The sequence below is a fragment of the Gambusia affinis genome, linkage group LG11 (assembly GCF_019740435.1).
Source record: "Gambusia affinis linkage group LG11, SWU_Gaff_1.0, whole genome shotgun sequence".
NCBI lineage: Eukaryota > Metazoa > Chordata > Actinopteri > Cyprinodontiformes > Poeciliidae > Gambusia > Gambusia affinis.
The window spans coordinates 391,342-412,583 of NC_057878.1; the positions used below are offsets into that span (position 1 = coordinate 391,342).

General features: G+C 42.1%; 1 protein-coding gene across 1 annotated transcript in view; it reads left to right on the plus strand.

Annotated features, from left to right (window-relative positions):
* The first annotated feature begins 5,046 nt into the window (after positions 1–5,046).
* The window catches only part of tmprss3a (transmembrane serine protease 3a), a 65,890-nt gene continuing 49,694 nt past the window's right edge, over positions 5,047–21,242 (plus strand). Inside the window, exons 1-3 of the mRNA XM_044131927.1 lie at positions 5,047–6,419; positions 12,173–12,213; positions 16,007–16,241. Of these exons, the coding sequence (XP_043987862.1) occupies positions 6,374–6,419; positions 12,173–12,213; positions 16,007–16,241 (322 nt within the window). The 5' untranslated portion in view covers positions 5,047–6,373. The remainder of the gene's footprint in view (positions 6,420–12,172; positions 12,214–16,006; positions 16,242–21,242) is intronic.

The following is a 21,242-nucleotide window of genomic DNA, read 5'->3' on the forward strand; positions in this document are numbered from 1 at the left end:
TGACGAGCAAAACTCAAAATAGTTCCTGTTTTTCAAGCAACAAAATGCACATCTCCCTCCTCCCTCCATTGTTGACATTTCTGTCTCTGCTGATAATGACACACAGAAACGTCAGTCACTCCCCAAGTAACATAGAGGAAATCTAATTATATTATAAAAGAAAATAGTAACGCAGTAACGCAAAGTTATTTCACGCAAAGGGATTTGATAAGTAAATGTAGTCTGACTACTGGATTTGAAAAATCCATCCATCCATCCATCTTCTTCTGCTTATCCGGGGTCGGGTCGCGGGGGTAGCAGCTTCAGAAGGGAGGCCCAGACTTCCCTCTCCCCAGCCACTTCCACCAGCTCCTCTGGAGGAATCCCAAGGCGTTCCCAGGCCAGCCAAGAGACATAGTCCCTACAGCGTGTCCTGGGTCTTCCCCAGGGCCTCCTCCCGGTGGGACGTGCCCGGAACACCTCACCAGGGAGGCGTCCAGGAGGCATCCTGACCAGATGCCCGAGCCACCAATTACTGAAAAAAGTGGTCTGACGTCAGTAACCCGTTACTATAAGTAAACCTTACTGACATCACTGATCATGATACATTTCACGATATTCTTAGATGAGCTTCAATGTTATTTTAAACTATAGACTCTTTGCATCAGGATGTCACCCACGCACGTTCCCGCCCTCATTTCTCTGTTAGGCATATTAAATAAAAAGGGACGCAGTATTTTTGCTATGAATTGTCTACACTATGACTAGATAACAAGGTCAGAAAAAAGTCTTAATTAAGAAAAAAATAGCGAGGGAGAAGAAAGTTGGTTAGTTACTTGCTTGACTTTGACAAATTTAACTTAACTTGGATGTGCTGTGGAATAAGGTGATTTTTGGTTCAGCTTAAAAATAAAAATGGCGACCTACACAAAAATTGACATTAATAGAGCAGGTGTTTAAATTAGCTAATCAACTAGATTGGCCAATAATAGCAGCGGTGACTAACCTACCACAGCAATCACTTATTAATAATATCAAAATATACATCAAGCCTAAAAACCCAAAACTGTAGCTGAATGTTCTGCTCTATGTGGGATAATGTTTGAGTGTTTTTGGTGCTGAATCTTGATACATAAAGTTGTCTTGTTGTCAGTTGCTATGGCAACGTAGCGTAAAGCGACACAGAGAACGAGAAAGAAGAATAAGTGGTTTTGAGTTATTTTTCCCCATTGTAGAGCACTAAATGAATCTGAATTACATCTCTCCAGGTTTCACAACTGTCATCTTTGGATCTAATTTCTTAACCCACATGCAGAACACCACAGGAGGAACGGAATCAGTACAACAATGTTTATTGAATATAGATGAGCAAGCAGATGGATTAAGGTTTCTCCAGGGGCAGGATTACGGAGTCGCTGGCGCGCTGAAGGACAACAGATAGATGAGTTCAAGGCGGTAGGAAATGTGAGCAACACAGCTATACGGGAACGCGTCTCCTTATTTACTGGTCCTGGACGGTGAATTGGGTTCCAGAGTTCGGCTCGATCGAGGAGGTTCCGTGTAATAACAAGGAGGCTGCGGTGGAGGACGGACAGGTAGGTTCAGGTGCGGAGGAACGGTCTGACTGCTAATTGGCAGATCCGGGTTCGGCTTGAGATCCAATTGAGGGGATGGAAGTGGGACTCGGGTGGTGTTGTTACGTGATGTGCCGAGGCTTCGAGGCGTGTCGAGTAATGGAGGGGGCGTTTCCGTAAAGCGCGTATCGAAGCTTGCTTCATTTAGGGGAGGAGCCGAAAAGATGACGTCAGAAGCCTCGCTGCCCGGCTGTACCACGTGACTGCTTCGGGAAGCGGCTCAGATTTTGGCGCGGGGTTTGACAGCTTTAGAAACCCCACAGGCTCCATTCAAAATGTGGGTTGTTGTAGGCGAGTTGCGGTCAGTTGAGAGAGTGGATAGAGTTTTGATAGTTTGAATCGTGGTTATTTAGTTTGAAACAGGTAGGGAGAATATATATATATATATATATATATATAAACACTACAACTTCCCCCACCCAATAGGGAAGTTTCACTAGGAAGTCATAGGAAAGCACAGGCCGCTGCACGTCGCCCACAACTCCTCCTCCTCTGGTCGTACCCAAGGGAGAGAGAGAAAAGGTAGAAAGAGAGAGAGAGAGAGAGAGAGGGTGGGGGGGAACAGATACAGAGAGAAAGAAAGAGACTCAGAGACAAATATATCAAAAAATATATATACATATGGAGAGAGAGACAGAAAAAAAGAGAGAGAGAGAGAGAGAGACACACAGATACAGAAAGAGGGAGAGAAAAAAAGACAGAGGCAAAGAGAGAGAGAGAAAGAGATATATAGATCTAGAGATAGAGAGAAACAGAAAAATAAAAAATAGATATATAGAGAGAAAGAGAGAAGAAAAATAGAGACAGAGAGAGATTTTTTTTAATTTTTGAAATGGATCATTTATTTTCAATAAATAATCGACATAGTATCACAAACTACGTGACAAAAAAACAAACAAAAAAAATACATACATCACAAAATAAATTACTTAAACACCCTTCCAAAAATGAGTTCTCCTCCTACCACGTTACAAATTACTTCCCCATAACTCCAAATGTGACAGAAAGTATCTAAATCTGAAACTGATCTGTAAAAATTAAATTCAAGCAATAACCTAGACTTTACCAGATTAACAAATAAAGAAACCAATATTCAAGTCCTCCACTACCTTCCTCCTTCTACTTATATACACGGCCATTTCAGCCTGTCCTAATAAAAAATGTATCAATTTACATTTACTCCTTCCCTGGCGTGTGAATTTAAAACCACAAATAAATCCAAATTTTGTGAAAATTTCTCCAAATCTGTTGTAAATATTTCCTAAAAGCACAAAAAGAGCCGATAGGCGAACACAATCAGAAAAACAATGAAACACTGTTTCTCTCTGTTCACAAAATGGACATTTTGCTTCCACAGCAGAATTAATAACAGAAACAAAAGAGTTTACAGCTACAATGCCATGAAGAATCCTCCACTGTAGATCTGCATGTTTTTTCACTAGAGGAGGCTTATACAAAGATTTCCATTCAGGCTTAATTCCAGGTGGTAAAGAAAAATGAGTCCTCCACACTGTGTCGCTGCGTCCATATAGTTTGGTTTATTCAGAGTTTTTACAATCATCCTATGGAACATTTTCCCAGAAGCTCCTTCTAGGGAGATTCCTTTACTGTCCACAGAGTCTAAAAAAGGACTAGAGCAGTTCTTTATCCCAGGAAACAGTCTGAAGGATGGAAATGGGTCCAGGTGATTTGGTAACATGGTACCTTCATGATAATCAGTCAAAAGAGAACATTCAGGTTCACTTAACTTATGTTTCCAATGGTTCAAAAGCTGACCAACAGATCGAATAGATTTTATTCCCAAACAATCAGAGTTTAACAGGATCATCCAGCCGAGGTCCAGCCAGCTCCACCACCCTCTCCAGGCAATAGACGTTCGCAGTGTGGAGCAGTCTGGACCAGGTTGTTGCTCCCCAAACAGGACAATCCAACAAACGCCCAAACAGAATCGGTTCCTGGAGCAGCCAGTGCAGAGACTCAGCCTGCTGCTGCCTCTCCTTCCTCAGCAAAGTCCACACAGAAAAAACACTCTTATAAAAACTTGGAAGAAGAGAAGAGATCAGTTTGCCAGAATCCATCAGAAAGAGAGGCAAATCCAGACCCAAGCCGCCGACTCTTCGAAGAACGCAGCAGGATATTTCCCTCCACACCAGATCCACGGGTCCCGTGAGCAGTCTCTGAATAAACTGAACACAAAAAGCAGCACCTCTGCTGGCCAGGTGGACCAGGCCTTGTCCACCTTCTTCTCTCGGCAGAAAGAGAACACTTTGAGGAATCCAGTGAAGTTTGTCCCAAAACAAATCCACCATAAACCTTTGAACACTCGATAAAAGAGAAACTGGAGGATCAACACACATCAACCAGTGCCACAAGGCGGAAGAAACTAGATTGTTGATGACAAGAACTCGTCCTCTATGACATTTTAGGTAAAATCCATTTCCACTTCAAAAGTCGACCCTTAACATTATCCAAAACATTTTCCCAATTTTTCCCCACAAACGTGTCGTTTCCCAAAAACACACCCAAATACTTGAGCCCTCCTTTTTTCCACACCAAGCCTCCAGGCAGACTGAGTTGATCCCCCAACCTACTTCCAGTAGTTATAGCCCAGGGGTGGCGAACACGCAGCTCTCGACCAATAAGAATGCGGCTCTTTGCCTGTTACCATATTTTCTATATACTGTGGCTCTTTCCTCTTTCATGTTTCTTTTCTTCTTTTTTTTTTATATCTTAAACACACTTAAATCCACCAGGGGTTATTAAAAACAAATAATAATATTTTAAAATTAATAAATTAATTTGACAGATTGGGTATTTTTTATGAGACGTAAGACGTAAGAGACGTAAGTGACCGCCAATCATATGCGCGGATTACGTCTCATGCCGGGAAATATAGGTAAACATTTTATATGCATGCAGACCGCAGATTTACCTTCTTTGTAAAAATGGCAAAATGCAAAGCTAAACGAAAATATGACGATGAACACAGGACATTTCTGGAAGAATGGGAAGATGCTTACTTTTTTATTGAACGGAATGGCAAATCGCTCTGTTTATTATGCGATACCACGATATCACATTACAAGGCTTCAAACCTTCAGCGTCATTTTAGCACACTCCATGCTAATATTGACAAGGATTTCCCCAAAGGTACTGAACTACAGAAGCAAAAATTGAGCACATTGAAAAGCCAGGTAAAAAGACAGTCTCAAGTGTTTCAGCAATTGACCAAGCGTGGAGAAGCTGTGACACTTGCATCCTATAAAGTGGCATGGAATATTGCCCGTGCTAAAAAAACATACAACGAAGGCGAGTTTTTAAAACAGTGTTTTGTAGATTTAATTGACATTTTGGCTCCAGATAACAAACAACTCAAAGATTCCATCACTGATCTCCAGATGTCATGACACAGTTGAAACCAGAATATCAGACATAAATAATGCGCTTGAATCTGATCTACATGCAGACCTGAACGCATGTGCTTATTTTAGTGTAGCATTAGACGAGTCATGCGACATACAGGACAAGCCACAGTTGGCAATATTTGTACGAATGATTTCTGAGGACTGCGTGGTGAAAGAAGAGCTTCTCGATATTGTCCCATTAAAAGACAGAACTCGCGGCACTGACGTAAAAGAAGCAATGATGGAAGTATTCAAAACAGCGAATATGTCTTTAGAAAAACTCACCGCAATAGCCACGGATGGAGCGCCATCGATGATTGGTTCTGTGAACGGCCTTGTGGGCCTTTGTAAGGGTGATGACCTCTTCCCCGATTTTTGGAATTTTCACTGCATCATCCACCGGGAGCAACTCGTGTCTAAAACACTGAATTTAGACCACGTCATGAAACCTATGATGGAGATTGTGAACTACATCCGCACGCATGCCCTTACTCACCGACAGTTCAAAAATCTCATTGCTGACCTAGACGGAGACTTGCCAGGTGACTTGCCACTGCACTGCGCTGTAAGATGGCTCTCAAGAGGTAAAGTGGTTTCACGCTTTTTGGAGCTTTTGGAACCAGTAAAATTGTTTATGGCAGAAAAGAACAAAAGTTACCCTCAGCTCTCAGACCCCAAATGGCTTATGGATTTGGCTTTCTTAGTGGACATGCTTTCACACTTGGACAAACTAAACCTGGACCTGCAGGGGAAATGAAAAACTCTTCCTGATCTGACACAAAGTGTATTCTCCTTTGTTAACAAGGTGAAGCTGTTCAAAGTGCACATTCAAAATGGCAATCTGTCCCATTTTCCTTCATTGCGCAGCGCCCAGCAGAAGGCTGGCATTAAAATGAATATGGGTCAGTACGTGAAAATGCTTGCGCAACTGCACGGGAGCATTACTTCGCGTTTTGAGGACCTGCAGCAGAAAAGACCACAGATCGCTCTTCTCATCGACCCTTTTAATGCAGAGGCAGACTGCCTCAAATCCCCGCTTGTCACTGATGAGGCAGCGAGTGAACTGGAGATGATTGAGCTACGCGAGGATGACAGACTGAAATCTCTTTTGAAAGAAGGCCCTGTTGCGTTTTGGAGAGTTGTGCCAACTGAAAAATACCCGTGTGTAAAAAGAGCCGCCCTCAAACTGCTGTCGATGTTCTCCTCAACATATGTCTGCGAATCCCTGTTTTCTACCTTGAAACACGTGAAGTCCAAGCATCGGTCCGTTCTGACTGACATTCACGTAAAGGAACTGCTCCGAGTGGCTACAACTGAATACCAACCTGATTTGCAGAGGATTACTAGAAACAAGAGATGCCAGAAATCCCACTGAGATTATCACCCCATCACCTCCAGCAAGGTAAGAAACTGTGATGTGAAACTCTGTGACTCTGATATAGTTTGAAAAAAATACCATCTGACTAAACATGCCTGTGTGAATATTTCAATATTGATCAATTTACATTATACAGGCCCTATCTATGTATCTGAAGTGTGTTCATTAGTTGCGTGTGTCAGAGCGAGGGATAGAGAGAGCAGTGCCTGTGTGTGTGTGGAGAGGGGGGTGTCTGACCTCCAGGGTAGTTGCTGTATTACCTCTGGCTAAGCTGCATTTGATGTGTGTGTTGAGGGTGGACACTTGAGGGTTATGTTGTAAGAAGAGGAGTGTGTTATTAGAAAAATATATGGTTTTAATTATGTGTGTTTGTGTGCGCGTGTGTGTGTGTCTGTCTTGGCAGGTCAGCGCGTGGTGTGGCTCTTGGACTTTCACAGTTAAAGATTTCGGCTCTTTGTGTCTAACTTGTTCGCCACCCCTGTTATAGCCTCACTCTTTCTCCAATTTACTTTTGCAGAAGAGATACAGCCAAAACAAAAGACAGAGTTTACTAAAACATCAATATCTTCCTGTGTGTCTACAAAAACCATTACATCATCAGCATAAGCTGACAACTTTAAACACACATTACACCCAGGAATAGAAACACCACATAAATCTTTCCTCAGCTTATGAAGCAAAGGTTCAATTGCTAAAGAATAAAGCATCCCTGACAAAGGACACCCTTGCCTCACTCCTCTTAAAACATTGACAGGAGCACTCAAACCACCATTAATTTTAAGCACACTCGTAATGTCACGATATAAAACCTGGACCATAGCTATGAAACCAGGGGTGAAACCAAAAGCAGTCAAAGTTTGCCACAAAAATTGGTGTTCAATCCGGTCAAAAGCTTTTTCCTGATCTATTGAAATCAGATCAATTTCTATGTCCAATGAGTTGGAGATTTCCAAAACGTCTCTGATTAAAGTGACATTGTCACTTATCAACCTGCCAGGCACACAGTAGGTCTAGTCCCCGTGAATGACTGAAGACATCACTTCTCTAAGTCTGGTAGCCAGAACCTTAGAAAATATTTTGTAGTCCGTGCAGAGCAAAGAGACTGGTCGCCAGTTCCTTAGATCCTGTAAGTCTCCTTTCTTTGGGAGTAGAGTGACGACTGCCCGTCTGCAGCTCAGAGGCAGCCAACCTCTCTGCAGACTATTCACGATCACCTCCAACAAGTCCTCGCTGATCACAGACCAGAATGACTTGTAAAAATCAACAGGAAGACCGTCCAGGCCAGGGGATCTACCACTCTTTAGGCTCATCAAGGCAGCATGCAGTTCATGCAGAATGAGCTGAGCCTCCAATTTATGATTGGCTTCAGCATCCACCTGAGGAAGTCCTTCGTAGAAACCATCTCTCACATCCTGATTCTCCAAATGTTCACTCTTAAAAAGGTCTTTATAGAAATTGACAGCAAACTTCCTGATCTCAGAGGAACCTGAGACTGTAGATCCACAGTCAGACTTCAGGGAGAGAACAATCTTTCTTTGTCCATTCTTTTTTTCAAGTCCAAAGAAAAACTGAGACGGGGAGTCCATCTCCGTTACACTTAGGAAGCGTGATCTGACCAAGGCTCCTTTGGCTGCTGTGCCCAACAGGTTGGCCAGAACGACCTTGTTAGATTGGAGGGAATTTAAAAACCCTCGATTTCCTGTAGATGCTGCCAAACCCTGCAGCTCTACTATCTGAGTCTCCAAGTCCCTCATAGATCTGGTTATATCTCTAGTGACATTGCGAGTGAACTGTTGACACAACTGTTTAATTTGACATTTACCAAAATCCCACCACTGTTGGACACAAGAAAAATCTGATTTAGATTGTTTATGACTGACCCAGAAATATTCAAAGGCTGTCCTAAAAGCTTTATCGTGTAAAAGAGCTGTATTAAAATGCCAATAAACACTCAGTATACGACAGTGACGTGCGGTCAGGGGAGGCAGGTGAGGCAGTGCCTCACCAGCCATCATGGAAAGAAAGAAAATATATAATCATAAAGTAATTTAAATTGTTATATTAGGATTCAACAAACCGTTTTAAATCTGGAAAATATTCTTCCACCTTAATCAGCCTGAGTCCTTTAGTTTTTTGTAAAAACTTCTTAATTTCAGCAGGAGGATCCAGACTCTGCTGCTCGTGGATCAACGACAGACCACCGTCAGACTCCAAACTGCTCTCTGCTCTGTTGGCTCTCTTAGCTCTAAGAGTTTTAGTGCTGCTGTTAGCAGGTCCAAAACTCTTCCTTTTCTGGGACAGTTTCAAAAAATCCTCATCAAGCATGCTGTCATCCTCACAAAAGCTGTCGCAAAAAACTTCATCAGTCCTTTTATCCCCCAAATCTGCATCAAAACCTCACAGATTGATCATGGTTCATCTCACAAACAGTGATATCAAGTTCATCAGAACGATCACAATTAAGAGAGGATCGAACTTCAGGTTGTTTCTCTGCAATTCCAACAGACGGAAAAACAGGAACCCCAGATCCAACAACAGCAAGACCTTCACTGACTACCGTGAAACCACCAATGGCTGTGTGACCCACTTCAGCAGTGCCGCGGCTCGCCTCAGCGACGTCCGCCTTGGCGGCGCTGTGGCCCGCGTCGGCGGCGTTGCGGCCCGCTTTGGCGGCACCATCCCCATCGCCAGCCTCCACCAACTGTGCACCCTTAAGTTTTTCTGGGCATGATCGAATTATATGACCTTCCGCTCCACAACCAAAACATTTCATGTTCTCTGATGAGGCAAAAACCATATAATTAAAACCATCTAGTTTGAAATTGAAGGACAGGTTAAGCTCTTTAGCTGTGTCTTTAAGGATCATAAAAACCTGCCTTCTATGACATACGACATGTTTAAGAAGCACAGATTTGCATCCTAAAGAAACCATCTGTATGGGTGAAACTAACTGTCCATAGCGTGATAATTCTTTCACAAGCAGATCGTTCTTAATAAACGGGGGTGCATTTGAAATTATAATCTTTTTAGCTGGAGTAACCAGCGGGAGAACCGGCGTGAAAGTGTCATGAATGACAACGCCCCTCTCAACCAACTCACTCACTTTAGATGTATCATCTAGAAATATCACGATTGCACCATTCATACAGGAAGCAGATTTCACACTATCATAACCTACCGCTCCTCCAACAGCTCAGACTGCCTCCTCTACTCAACAGTTCACTGCTGGTATGAATTTGACAGCATGTCGGTGGGTCAACTTTTCAAAACCTGCACCGCCCTCCACAACAGGCATGATGCCAAAAAACGCCAAACCAAACCGGCAGCAAAAAGCTACCGGACCAGTTTGAAGCAACCAAAACTCCACTTAAGATCAAGTAACAGAGTAAAGAAAAAAGTGTCACAAAAAAAAACACCTTGTAGGAAAAAACAAAAGGTAGAAAGACTCAACAAACCACTCAGTCCAACACTCCCGTCTCCACCTCCACTCACTCCACCATTCACTCAGAGAGAGAGAGAGATAGAGGGATAGAGAGATAGAGAGAATATATATATATATATATATACAGAGAGAAAGAGAGAGAGAGACACAGAGAAAGGAAAAAAGAGAAAATCCTATCCTTATCTAGGGTATTGGCGTGTGATCAATTTTGCTTGTTTTGGACCAGAGAAATCCCCTTCTGGCCCTCCATCGGAATTTCATGTCATCCAGGTCACATGTCTGAAACCCAACAATTTGTGGTACAACCTTTTGTGGCAGCAATTATATAACCATCCATCCATCCATCCATCCATTTTCTGATCACCCTTGTCCCTAATCGGGTCAGGAGGGTCCTGTGCTCCACTGTGCAGCCCCAGTTATATAACATGTTTCGCAAATTACCTCATTTTGTTCGACATCCTCCATATAAAATCCAAACCACTGGCAAATTATTGATCCAGCACTGTTTTTCTGTGGAACTAGACGAGCTCATCTGATTCCTTTTCAGTTACACATCTCATTCACGCACTTGCTTCAAACTTTCCACCATGTTGGTTGTTTTTTCTGTGTGATTTTTAGAACATTTTCAGGTTGGGAAGGGTAGGGATTAGTGATGCATTTGTAGGGTGTCAGATAAACCATACTCGCAGTAAATTAGATGGCAAAAGATTACTATTTTAATGATAACTTATACTTGATGGTTGCAATAGGGCCATTTTAACCATCGTAAAGTAAAAAACTTGTGATACATCGAGTATACTCGATACATTGCCCAGCCCGACTGGAGTGTTTCTTTCATGCAAGCTTGAAAAATCCTTTAATTTGGCAACCATTCAGCTGTGCCAAAGGCATGGTTGGACCTAGCCCCTCCTTCAAGTTCCTCCTCTAAGCTGCAGTTTCCAAGCTTCCTCACTTCAGACCTTCCATCTGACAGAGCAGCCCTTCACAACAACTCCCCACTCAGCTCCTTCAATTAGTCAGCAGCCACTAATTGAAGTGGCTGCTGACTCCACATCTGGTGACTGACCAGATGTGGAGTCACCAGATGTGACTCCACATCTGGTGGAACTGCACATCTGGTAAGCCCGTTGTACGAGCTACTTGTGTGATAAAAACATTTTTAAAGGGTAAATAAAGGAGCCATGACATAATGACTTCCTGAGTTCAGGAAGAGCATGAGATTTTAAAAAGACAGAAGCCCAATTTCAAGATATTAAATTACAAAGTAAAATTTGTTTTAAATCATATTTGATATATTATGATGTCAGTAACGCGTTAATTTGTAACGCGTTACTGACGTCGGACCACTTTTTTCCGTAACGAGTAATCTAACGCGTTGCTATTTCCAATCCAGTAGTCAGACTACAGTTACTTATAAAAATCATTTTTGCGTTACTGCGTTACTATCTTCTTTTGTTATTTAATCGTATTTCCTCTACTCGTCTTGTCGAGTGACCGACGTCTCTATGCAACAGAAATGTAAACAATGGAGGGAGATGAGCATTTTGTTGGTGGAAAAACTGGAACTATTTTGAGTTTCTGTCGACAAGTCCGATTATTATTAATATTTGGGCTTCATTTTTTAAAAGTCGTTTGCAAATTTAATAAGCGGCATGTTGCGCCTTTCTGGGCTCGTTTTTGAACGTGAAGTTACTCCAGGAAAAACAACACAAGTAAACACAAAATGCTTTTTATAAAAGAAAGTATTTATTATTAAGGGTGAAAAATTTCAAACCTACCTGTCCCTATGTGAAAAATGTTTGAACCTTAAACCTCCTTGAGTAGTTGAGGCACCCTTTCCTCAGTGTACAGAATTATAAAAGGTAAATTATAAGTACTTGCAAATAACCAACAGATTCATCCTCTAGAATCTAGAGGCACTAAGTTGTTCCAGACATCTAGAGTCTAGATGTCTGGAACATGGCCATTTGTAATCCAATGCAACAAGTGGGAGGGATTCTGCAACCTGAGCCACACACCTGAGAACCAAACCACTCAGGTGTCTCTTTCTAACGGGAGACACGACAGAAGACGGGTTGCAAAGGAAATTAAAAATAAAAATGGGAACACATTGTCATTGAAAGTACGGTGTGGTTGGAATTCTTTTCAGATAAAAGTGAATTGCATGTGGACAATGACATGATGAGTATTGCAGAAACAGGTATGTTTAATTTGTAAGCTACAATTTCATAGAATTACTTTATAGTATATTTCTCTTTGCTGATAGTTCCTCTGATTCTTATTTTTCATTATCTTTTACCCCTACACTGACCCTCTACCCCATGTCTCTTCACAGATACTGCTGCTAACACCACTGATACATCAAGTACAACAACAGTAAGGGCTGAAAACTGATCAAATTAAATGTTTGTGCAAGTATTTGTTTTAGAATTTATGTAACCAAATGGTGCATTTGGTTATTCTGAAGTAATTTTCATGTGCATTTTGTATTTCTAACTTTATTTGTGTAAATTTTTGTTTCCTGGATAATATTTTAAGAAAATATGCATGAGAAAGTTAGAGCAAATGAAGATAAAAAGTAGACTGCACTTCATAAAATAAAAGTTTCAATATTCACCACCTGCCACCCTTGTTAGTAACACCTAACTGCTTATTTGCACTCATCTGATAGGTTAGGCTATCAGATGGCAGAAACTCAATGCATATAGGCATCTAGTTTCACACAGTGAGTATATCGTTATTTTACCTACATAAGAGTGATATTATGTTGTCCTTCCATGGAAGCGGGCAGCATCCACAGACAATAAAACACTTTTTAATATAAGTTGCTGCTTTGACAGGACTACAACACTGCCCAAACATATGTACAAAAACCCTCAATAAAACATAAAATATTTGAAAATCAGACACCAGACAAGTGAATCACAGGAACGTCATTAGCCGGCGTAACGCTGAACTGATGTGGTGATCAGTAACAGAAACACTGAAGAGAAGGAGAGCTGCCATTGATACAGTTGCAGCCAAGTAAGATTTAATGTTACATAATTAAAACAGTTTTAGCAAGTTGCTCAAAGGCTAAACTAGTATTGTTGTGCATCTACTCTTCATTTATGCAAAATAAAGCTGTTCCTTCCAGCATGTAATGTAAAATTATATTACATTACATAAAAAAACTAGATAGAAAGTCAAGCAATTTTTCTTTTCTGTAAAAAAACGTGTTTTTCTACAAGAGACTCATTCAGCAGAGACTGAAATGACATTGTAATGATGCTGTTTTATGTACCCATGGTTATTATAAAATAACCATTGCAAAAATGATCACTCCCATCTTTCTGTGGGAGTGATGATGTTGAGCCATTTTAGGTCCCTGGCTCTGATGCTGCTGCCCCAACAGATGAAAACAGAAGAGATAACACTTTCAACGACAGACTTACAGAAGATTTGCAGCATGTTGCTGAAGGATCCTAACTTCCTCTAGTCTACTCTGTTCCTTCTTAAGACACCTTCACTGATGCACCTCAAGCCCAGATGAAGACTGACATATTTATATTCCTCAACCACCTCCACTTCTTCTACCATGATGGAAACAGGACTTGATCTAATCTTGTTCTCCTAAAATCTAATCATCTCCTTTGTTTGGTTTACATTCAAGATGAGATGATTGTTCCCTCACCATACCACAAATTGGTAAACTAGATCTCTGAACTCAGCCTCTTGTCCATCTCTGTTAAACCTGACAACAGCAGAGTAATCTGAGTATTTCTGTAGATGACAGAAGTCAGACTTATGCTGGAAGTCTGAAGTGTACACAGTGAAAAGAATGGTGAGAGTACAGTCCCTTATGGTGCTCCTGTGTTGCTGACCACCTGGTTAGACACACAGTCCTTCAGCCTCAAAAACTGTGGTCTGTTTGTCAGGTAGTTATAGATCCAGGCTATTGTTGAGGCTTCTATCTTTGTCTTCTGACAAAGCAGATCAAGCTGGAGAAATCAAAGAACATGATCCTCACAGTTGTTACCTTCCCTAAATCCAGAACAACTCTCGGCTCATTTGCTAGTAACAAGCCCATTTCTGCTCTGCTCTGCTGGCGGGGCAAAACCTAGGAGGAGGCATATGAATACTTTAAGTACTTTATTCCTATTCTGGCAGGGTAAACAAATACAGCTGGCTTCCATAAGCTTTCACCCCCAGCTCTCAATACCAACTGGTCACTTCCCTCACTCTTCTTCTTCCCCCAAAACATCTATGTTGCTCTCTACTGTCCCCTGGGTACCCAACAAGAAAAGGCTGGACCTGTGACACAACCTTCGAGTAAACTGCAGGAGGTGCATGTTTGGATTTACAGTGTACTCTTCTTTCACAGGAAGTCCAGAATTCAATTCCCCAGTGTGGGACTCAGTCCAAGAGAGTAGAGCTTCACCATTGTCTGGTGCACCAGGGTCAGCAACAGACCAGGTGCTCCTGGTCTTCAACCACTTGGTGTTGAAACCCAAGGAGGAATCCAGAAGAGCAGATGGATGTAAGAATTTCTGCTCTCCGGGTGGGTGAGGGCTGTGTGGACCACAGATGATATGGCATCAGTGGTTCCTCCTGTAGGCACTCAGATGTGTATCCACAGTGACGTTGATGGAGTCCTTGATGATATGTTTCTGATGCTGTAGTTTGTGATGCACTTCAGGGCCTTCCATGTGCACTGGGGGTCGTTGGTGGTGAAGTGACCTTAAATTTTCCTGGCATATGTGGCTTTGACCCTCAGAATGCCTGCAGTCAGTTCTTTCCTTACCTCTCGGAGTACTGACTGTTCTGCCCCCACTGTGTTTCCAAGTAACAGTTGTGCAGATAGATAAACTCTTGAACGATCGACAGGCATATGTCGCTTTGATGCTTCCCTTTTCCTGAATGCAGCGTCCCTAGCTTTCAGCAGAGCTCTCACGTCAGCATACAACTAAGGTTTCTGGTTTGGGTAACAGGTTACTGTTCTCGTGGTGGTGACATCAACAGCACATTTAGAGATGAAGCCCAGAACAGAGGAGGTGTGTTCCTCCAGGTCCACCTGCCAAGCTGTGCATTGAAAACAGTCCTGGAGCACACAAACATCTCTGGGCCACACAGTAACTGTCTTCTTCTTTGTTCTCATCGGCAGACGATATGCTGGCACCAGTAGAATGGAGATGTGGCTGGAGAGGCCAAGATGGGGGCGAGGAAGAGCTCTGTACACAACATGGATGTTAGCATAGTGTTTTCTCCCCATGTGGGAAAGTTGACATGTTGGTAAAAACTAGGAGAGTGTTGGTCAGGTTCACATAATTAAAGTCCCTCACAATAACCACTTAAAACACCTCAGGTCTTTTATTTGCAATGAGCTAATGGTGTCATACATCTTCTTTGATGCTTTGTTAGCGTTGGCACCTGGTGAAATGTAAACAATGGTGACGAACACTGCAGTAAATTCTCGAGGCAGATAGCATGGCCAACATTTCACTGTCATAAGTTGCCTCAGAGCAGCAGCTCTTTACCAATCCACAGTTCGAAGGTGATGTGCATACCGAGTCCTCTTCCTCTTGTTTTTTGTTAGTCGCGGTCCTCTCTGAAAGCTGAGTCCGACATGTTGTTATTATTCCAGGTTCCCGTTAGGCAAAAAATGACACAGTTCTGGATCTCTGTAGAAACACTCAGCCCCAGATGTAAAATATCCACTTTATCATCTAGTGAGTGGACATTAGTTAAAAAGAGAATCAGAATCAGTGGCTTCATAGCCTTGACCTGGGCCAATGCACTCCGACTGTTTTCGAGCAGCATGAAGATAACAAATCAAATAGTGAAGGAATACCAATTATTGTAGGAAGGGTTTGATCGCTATAATGCCAATAAGAATGTTTCCATTGATCATTGAGAAGTGTACAAATGTTTTTCAACATGACACTTAAGAGTAAAATTTATGCAAAGAAAATACTCATCTTTTTATTGATGCAGTGTTTTTATTATCTTTTGAGAGATGCTGGTCTCATATTTCCTATTTGAAATATATGAAAAACATATGAAAAATATGGCTGAATGAAAATCATCTTATTTCTAAATCTGTCATGGCCATAAAATGATTTTGGTTTAACTGTATGTGGATCAGTTGGATGTGTAAATAAACTGTTAACTTTACATATCTTTCTTTTAGGAATTGCAGACGAAGATAGTTGGAGATTCAGATAGCTCCAAGATCGAAGTGGTTTCAGTTACGGAGGAAGATTTCCCCACGGTAGAAACCCCCAACACTCTTATTATCAGTCCCCTTGGCAGCTTTATTGCAGATTTTAGACCAGAGAAAGATCCAGGCAACCCAGAAGAGCTTTATTCTCAAGCTGCACCCAGTCCAACCATGCCAGTCACAAAAGTTCAGCCTTTTGTTCATGGTGAGATATTTTGATGTTTTCAATATGAGCACACTTCATGTTAACCATGGCAGTTTGGCAAAGGACTTAACTTGTTTGTTGCGCCATTACTATGCTTTGAGTGATGTCCACAAAACCATACTGTTCTGATGTAGGATAAGCATGACTCTCCCAAAAATGATTGTAACACCCTTATTTCTTTTCCAATTTCTGTAAAATTTGACTTAGATTAAAACTGAAAAAATAGTACAAGTGAGTGATATATCTTACATATAGAGATCTGCTCGAGATCCCAATTTAGTTTCTTGAGATCCTGAAAAACGTTTGTTTTTGGGTGGAAATGTGTGTTTATACAGTTTCTGGAAATCCAGTAGTGGTGGTGGAGTGTAAAAGAGAGGCATAAAGAACGATTTACGTTTCCTATGGTCTAGAGATGTCCTAGATGACGATATTAGGCTGAAATTAGTTTCCGATTGCGGCTTTTGATTTGGGAAATGGCTAAAGGGTGATTCCACCTAATATTTTACTACCTTTTGTATCTTTCAACTCCAGTTAAAAAAAACACAACACAGAGACTCTTCAAACCTGATGAGATCATTCTGCTCTAATAGCAGAATATTTAAAACCAAGTGAGATCTGTGAACCCTTTATTTGATTTGTGAAACTTCAATAAAGGGCGATTTCAGCACTTTTTATGTACCGTGTTTTTCAGACTATAAGCCCACGCTTTGAACCGTGCAGCTTATAGCATGATGTGGCTTTTCTGTGGATTTTTCTTCAACCACCAGGGGGCTTTTTTAGCAGGAAGTGAAACATTGGAAGTCAAGCTCATATGAATGCCAGAAGAGTGAGTAAGCATTTTTAATCTCCAAGCAAACATTGATAAAACAAGAAGAGTGTGTAGTGTTTCTAATCTTCAAGCAAACATCCAAAGAACGTACCATAAAAAAAAGGGGCCAAAGAGAAAAACACAAAATAATAATAATATTTTATAAACTAACAATTTAAATGAACTTGGATAATATTTTTTCCAACAGGTGGCATCAACTTCGTAATTTGTTTTTAGCTTAGTGGTTTCTGTTCTGTATATAAAGAATCATGTGAACAATGACTCCGCAGCCGGAGTCTGGGCACAGTGAGGGTTGCCATGATGACGATGGTGGATCAATCATTCTCATTAGCAACTGATTTTAGACCAGTTGCTAATGGTCTCTGATACTCTCGGTATCAGAGACCGAGAGTAAGATGAGATCCTGGCAGTTTGAGAGTCAGCTACTCAGATCCAAGCAGAGGAATGGCAGCGCTGCGCATCTGCAAGGAGTTTATCACTACGGGGTGAGGCAGAGCCACTCCCCCAGCAGTTAGTAGTAAACAGCTTACAGCCACCTTACTCTGGGAGCCAAGGTTTTTTCTACAGTCCAAAAGACCTTTTTTAATCTTGTTCCCCCAAACAATTACACATTTTTTATCATCTTGTTTTGACCTATGACGTTTTTTCAAAAATTGCATACAAACGAATGAAGAATTGCCTTCATTTTCATGCTAATAATGTTGTAAAACTGTGTTGTTTGCAATATTTTTACATCAGTTTAAGAAATTTACAGTATATATTGTAATTCTAAATTATAAAAACCATTTGTTGTGAATATTTGACATTTCCACAGTGAAAAAATTTTAAATTTTTCCAAATCGGATTTAGTTTTTCTGTGACTCAAGGTCCAAAATACAGCCACAGTATGTCCAAAAGTTAAAACTAAGTATAAATTCATAAGTTTCAGATTGTCCTGAAAAAAATGATACCACAAGGAAATGTATGTACCTGGTCCCCAGAGGGTTAAAGACAACCACAAGGGGAGCTGACATTTATAAAACGGTGTAGGAGTTTTCTGTACAGAGAAAGGTACCGATGGAAAAGCTGGTAGCGTTGACTACAGACGGGGCATACATACAGCCGACATACAGATTTCATCGCTCACTGTCAAAGTGACTCAGACTTTCCAAAATTTCTGTATTATCACTGCATGATTCACCAGCAGGCATTATGCGCAAAAGTGATCGGCTTTGAGCATGTGATGACTCCCATTGTAAAAATCATAAATAGCATCCGATCCAAAGCAAAAGAGCACAGAACTTTCAAGGTGCTATTGGAGGAGATGTCAGCTGAATATGGTGATTTGCTGCTACACACCAAAATCAGATGGCTCAGCAGGGGGCGAGTTTTACTTAGTTTTTTGTCACTTTTGGATGAAATCCAAGAGTTCATGCAGTCCAGAGGTGAAGATGTCTCACTGCTGGAGAACACAGAGTGGATACTTGACCTGGCATTTTTGACAGACATTACTGGGAAACTGAATCACTTGAACTGTGTGCTGCAATGCAAAGACAGACCTGATACTGATCACTTGTGGAAAAAATGTTGGCGAGGGGTCAATGGCCGGGACCGCCAAGTTTACAGGAGTATATATCAAAAGACACAGCATCTATTAAGCAGCTATTAGCAACATCTACTAATAATCTAAAAACACACAAAAAATCTGCACCCAAAATTGGTAAAGACACAGAAACTATTACAAAGTCCCTGTGAAACTGATGTACGTTGAAATACACAGTCACCAACTCAATCCAAAAGTGTAAATTGGGGTGCGGTTAGCCGTGTCCAGCAGTGGTCCGTTACTTTCACACAAAACGTCCACCACCAAAACTGGTACGACGCCCCGCCGTGTACCCGAGTCCACTAGGAAACGCCGTCCAGATACCTCATTCATGATGAAAAGCAGCTTGTCCGAGCTGCCAAGCGCTGGCTCTGTTGTTTCCCTGACACACAAACGAACACAGAGGAATGCAGCGCTTCGCCTTCACTCCGAAGAGGCAATGGTAGAAGCAGAGAACGTCGTCCATCTGTCGCTCCATCACAGCAGCCACGACATCGACAGGCTCAGATTCTCCTTTAGTCACACCTGGCAGAAGTGCATTCATACTCTAGTGTCTGGAAGCCAACAAAATCCAGTCTGCTTCTTCAGCCATGGAGCAATAATCTTTTGTCTGGATCAGCGGGGAGCTGGCCAGCGCGGTGTGAACAGGTGGAGGAAGCTGGAGCAGAAACAGATGTGTAAAAAGGAAGGAAACATCTGCTGAGCCAAGTAATGCCAGCATGTTCTTCATCAGCTCGGAGGGCTTGCGATCCCCCAAACCATTCAGAGAGAGCAAGCGATTGGTAGAGCCGAAGCAGTTTCTCCTGGAGCGCGCTGGACTTGTTAACAGTTGGTGGGTTCCTCAGCAGACCCATCAGACGGCGGGTGGAGACGGAATCCAACGCAGCAACTACATGGAAGTACTTGGGCTCATCTGTGGTTATCCCACGGAGATTGAACTGGGCTTCCACATGCTGGAGCCATGGTTCTGGATCGTGTTGCCAGAACTCTGGAAGCTTGATAACAGCAGCAAAAGCAGAAGTGGCGGTTGGAGTAACGGCCGCCAGGCAAGAAACTGGGTTCGAAACCACAGCTGGTGGAAAAGCAGTGGTAGCATCTGGTGAGGTCTCATTAAAGAACATGTTCAGATGTTCGCAGATGTTCAGGGTCACCAATGTGGAAGTCAGCAGAAAAAGGCGAAAAAGTAATTTGAGTCTTGATTTATTGTCAATGTCTTCCAATTCAAAACAAAAATAGAATGAAGTACAACCATTGGTGTCTTCTAACCTCACCTTCTCCCCTTAACAATAAAAGTATACATTCAAGTGTGAAATATATATGTTGTATCCGCTACAAATTCACAATTATACAATTCAGTTCATGACAAATAATCAAGCAGCAACAGTTCAAATTAAGGATCCGTCCTGGGACGAACCGCCACGCCGCAGCAGACGCCACCCACAGCGGCACTAGAAGAATCGGTCCGACCTGGTCACAAACCAGCCCAAATCAGCAACACTGGATGAGTGACAGGTGCCAGCTTTACGCTGACCAGGGCGGTGGGCATGAGGCCAGCAAACAGGACGATAGGTAGGCAGCCGACAACAGATAACGAAAACGACAGTTGGACTGCCAGTCGGGGACAAACAGGACAACAGGCAAACAGCTGGCCAAGGACAAACAGCAACATGTATCAAAACCACTGAGCTCTATATGTAGTGCCTCTGACAGAAAGGGAAATCAGACAGCCTATACAGGCAGCCTGGATATAAAACAGAAGCTTAGCTAATTCTAAGCTTACAAACATCAAGTGTGGGAGGCTTCTTACCACGAGGAGGATCGATTGACTAGAGCGTATTTAACTGCACCATTCGATCGTGCATTTGTATGCGGTTGTTACACAGAAAATAGAAATAAGCTCAATAGAGAGAGATGCCTGCCTTACCTAGTGTGCAGCGCCAGCAAACAGCGAGGACTGAACCGTAAAAAAAAGCAACATGATGTCAACCAGGTGAAGGAGGGCCCTTTATATACCGACAGCCATCACCGCAACCAATTAGATTCAGGCATTTGTGTGGTGCGTTCTGAGCCTACAGGGCATATTGCCACATTAGGATCGCAACTCTGCTTTTAACAGATGATGTGGTCCTATTGGCTCCACCAGGTTGTGATCTACAGCTGGAGTGGTCTGCAGCCAGTGTGACGTGGCCAGGATTCCCTTGTAGCAGTTGGCCCAAGTGGGTGGGGAGAGAGAAGTCTGGGCCTCCCTTCTGAGGCTTCTACTCCGACCCCGGATAAGCAGAAGTTGATAGATGGATGGATTGGTGGACATTCTGATAAGTGAAACCAGTCAAATGCACTGTTAATGTGTCACTCATTCTTAAAGGAATTTACCTTCAAAAATCAAAAGGAAAAATTACTGTGGTCTTGGAACCAACCTTCCAAGACCACAGTGTTTAGGGATATACCTCTTCCAGAATAATCAGCATGGGGTCTGACCTGCTCTTAAATCTAAACACTGATTTACCTGCCTCCATAATGAACCAGCTGCACTTTGTGTCAGATAATTGTAATCAGTGTTAAGGAATAATTCAAATTTTTTAAGATGTTC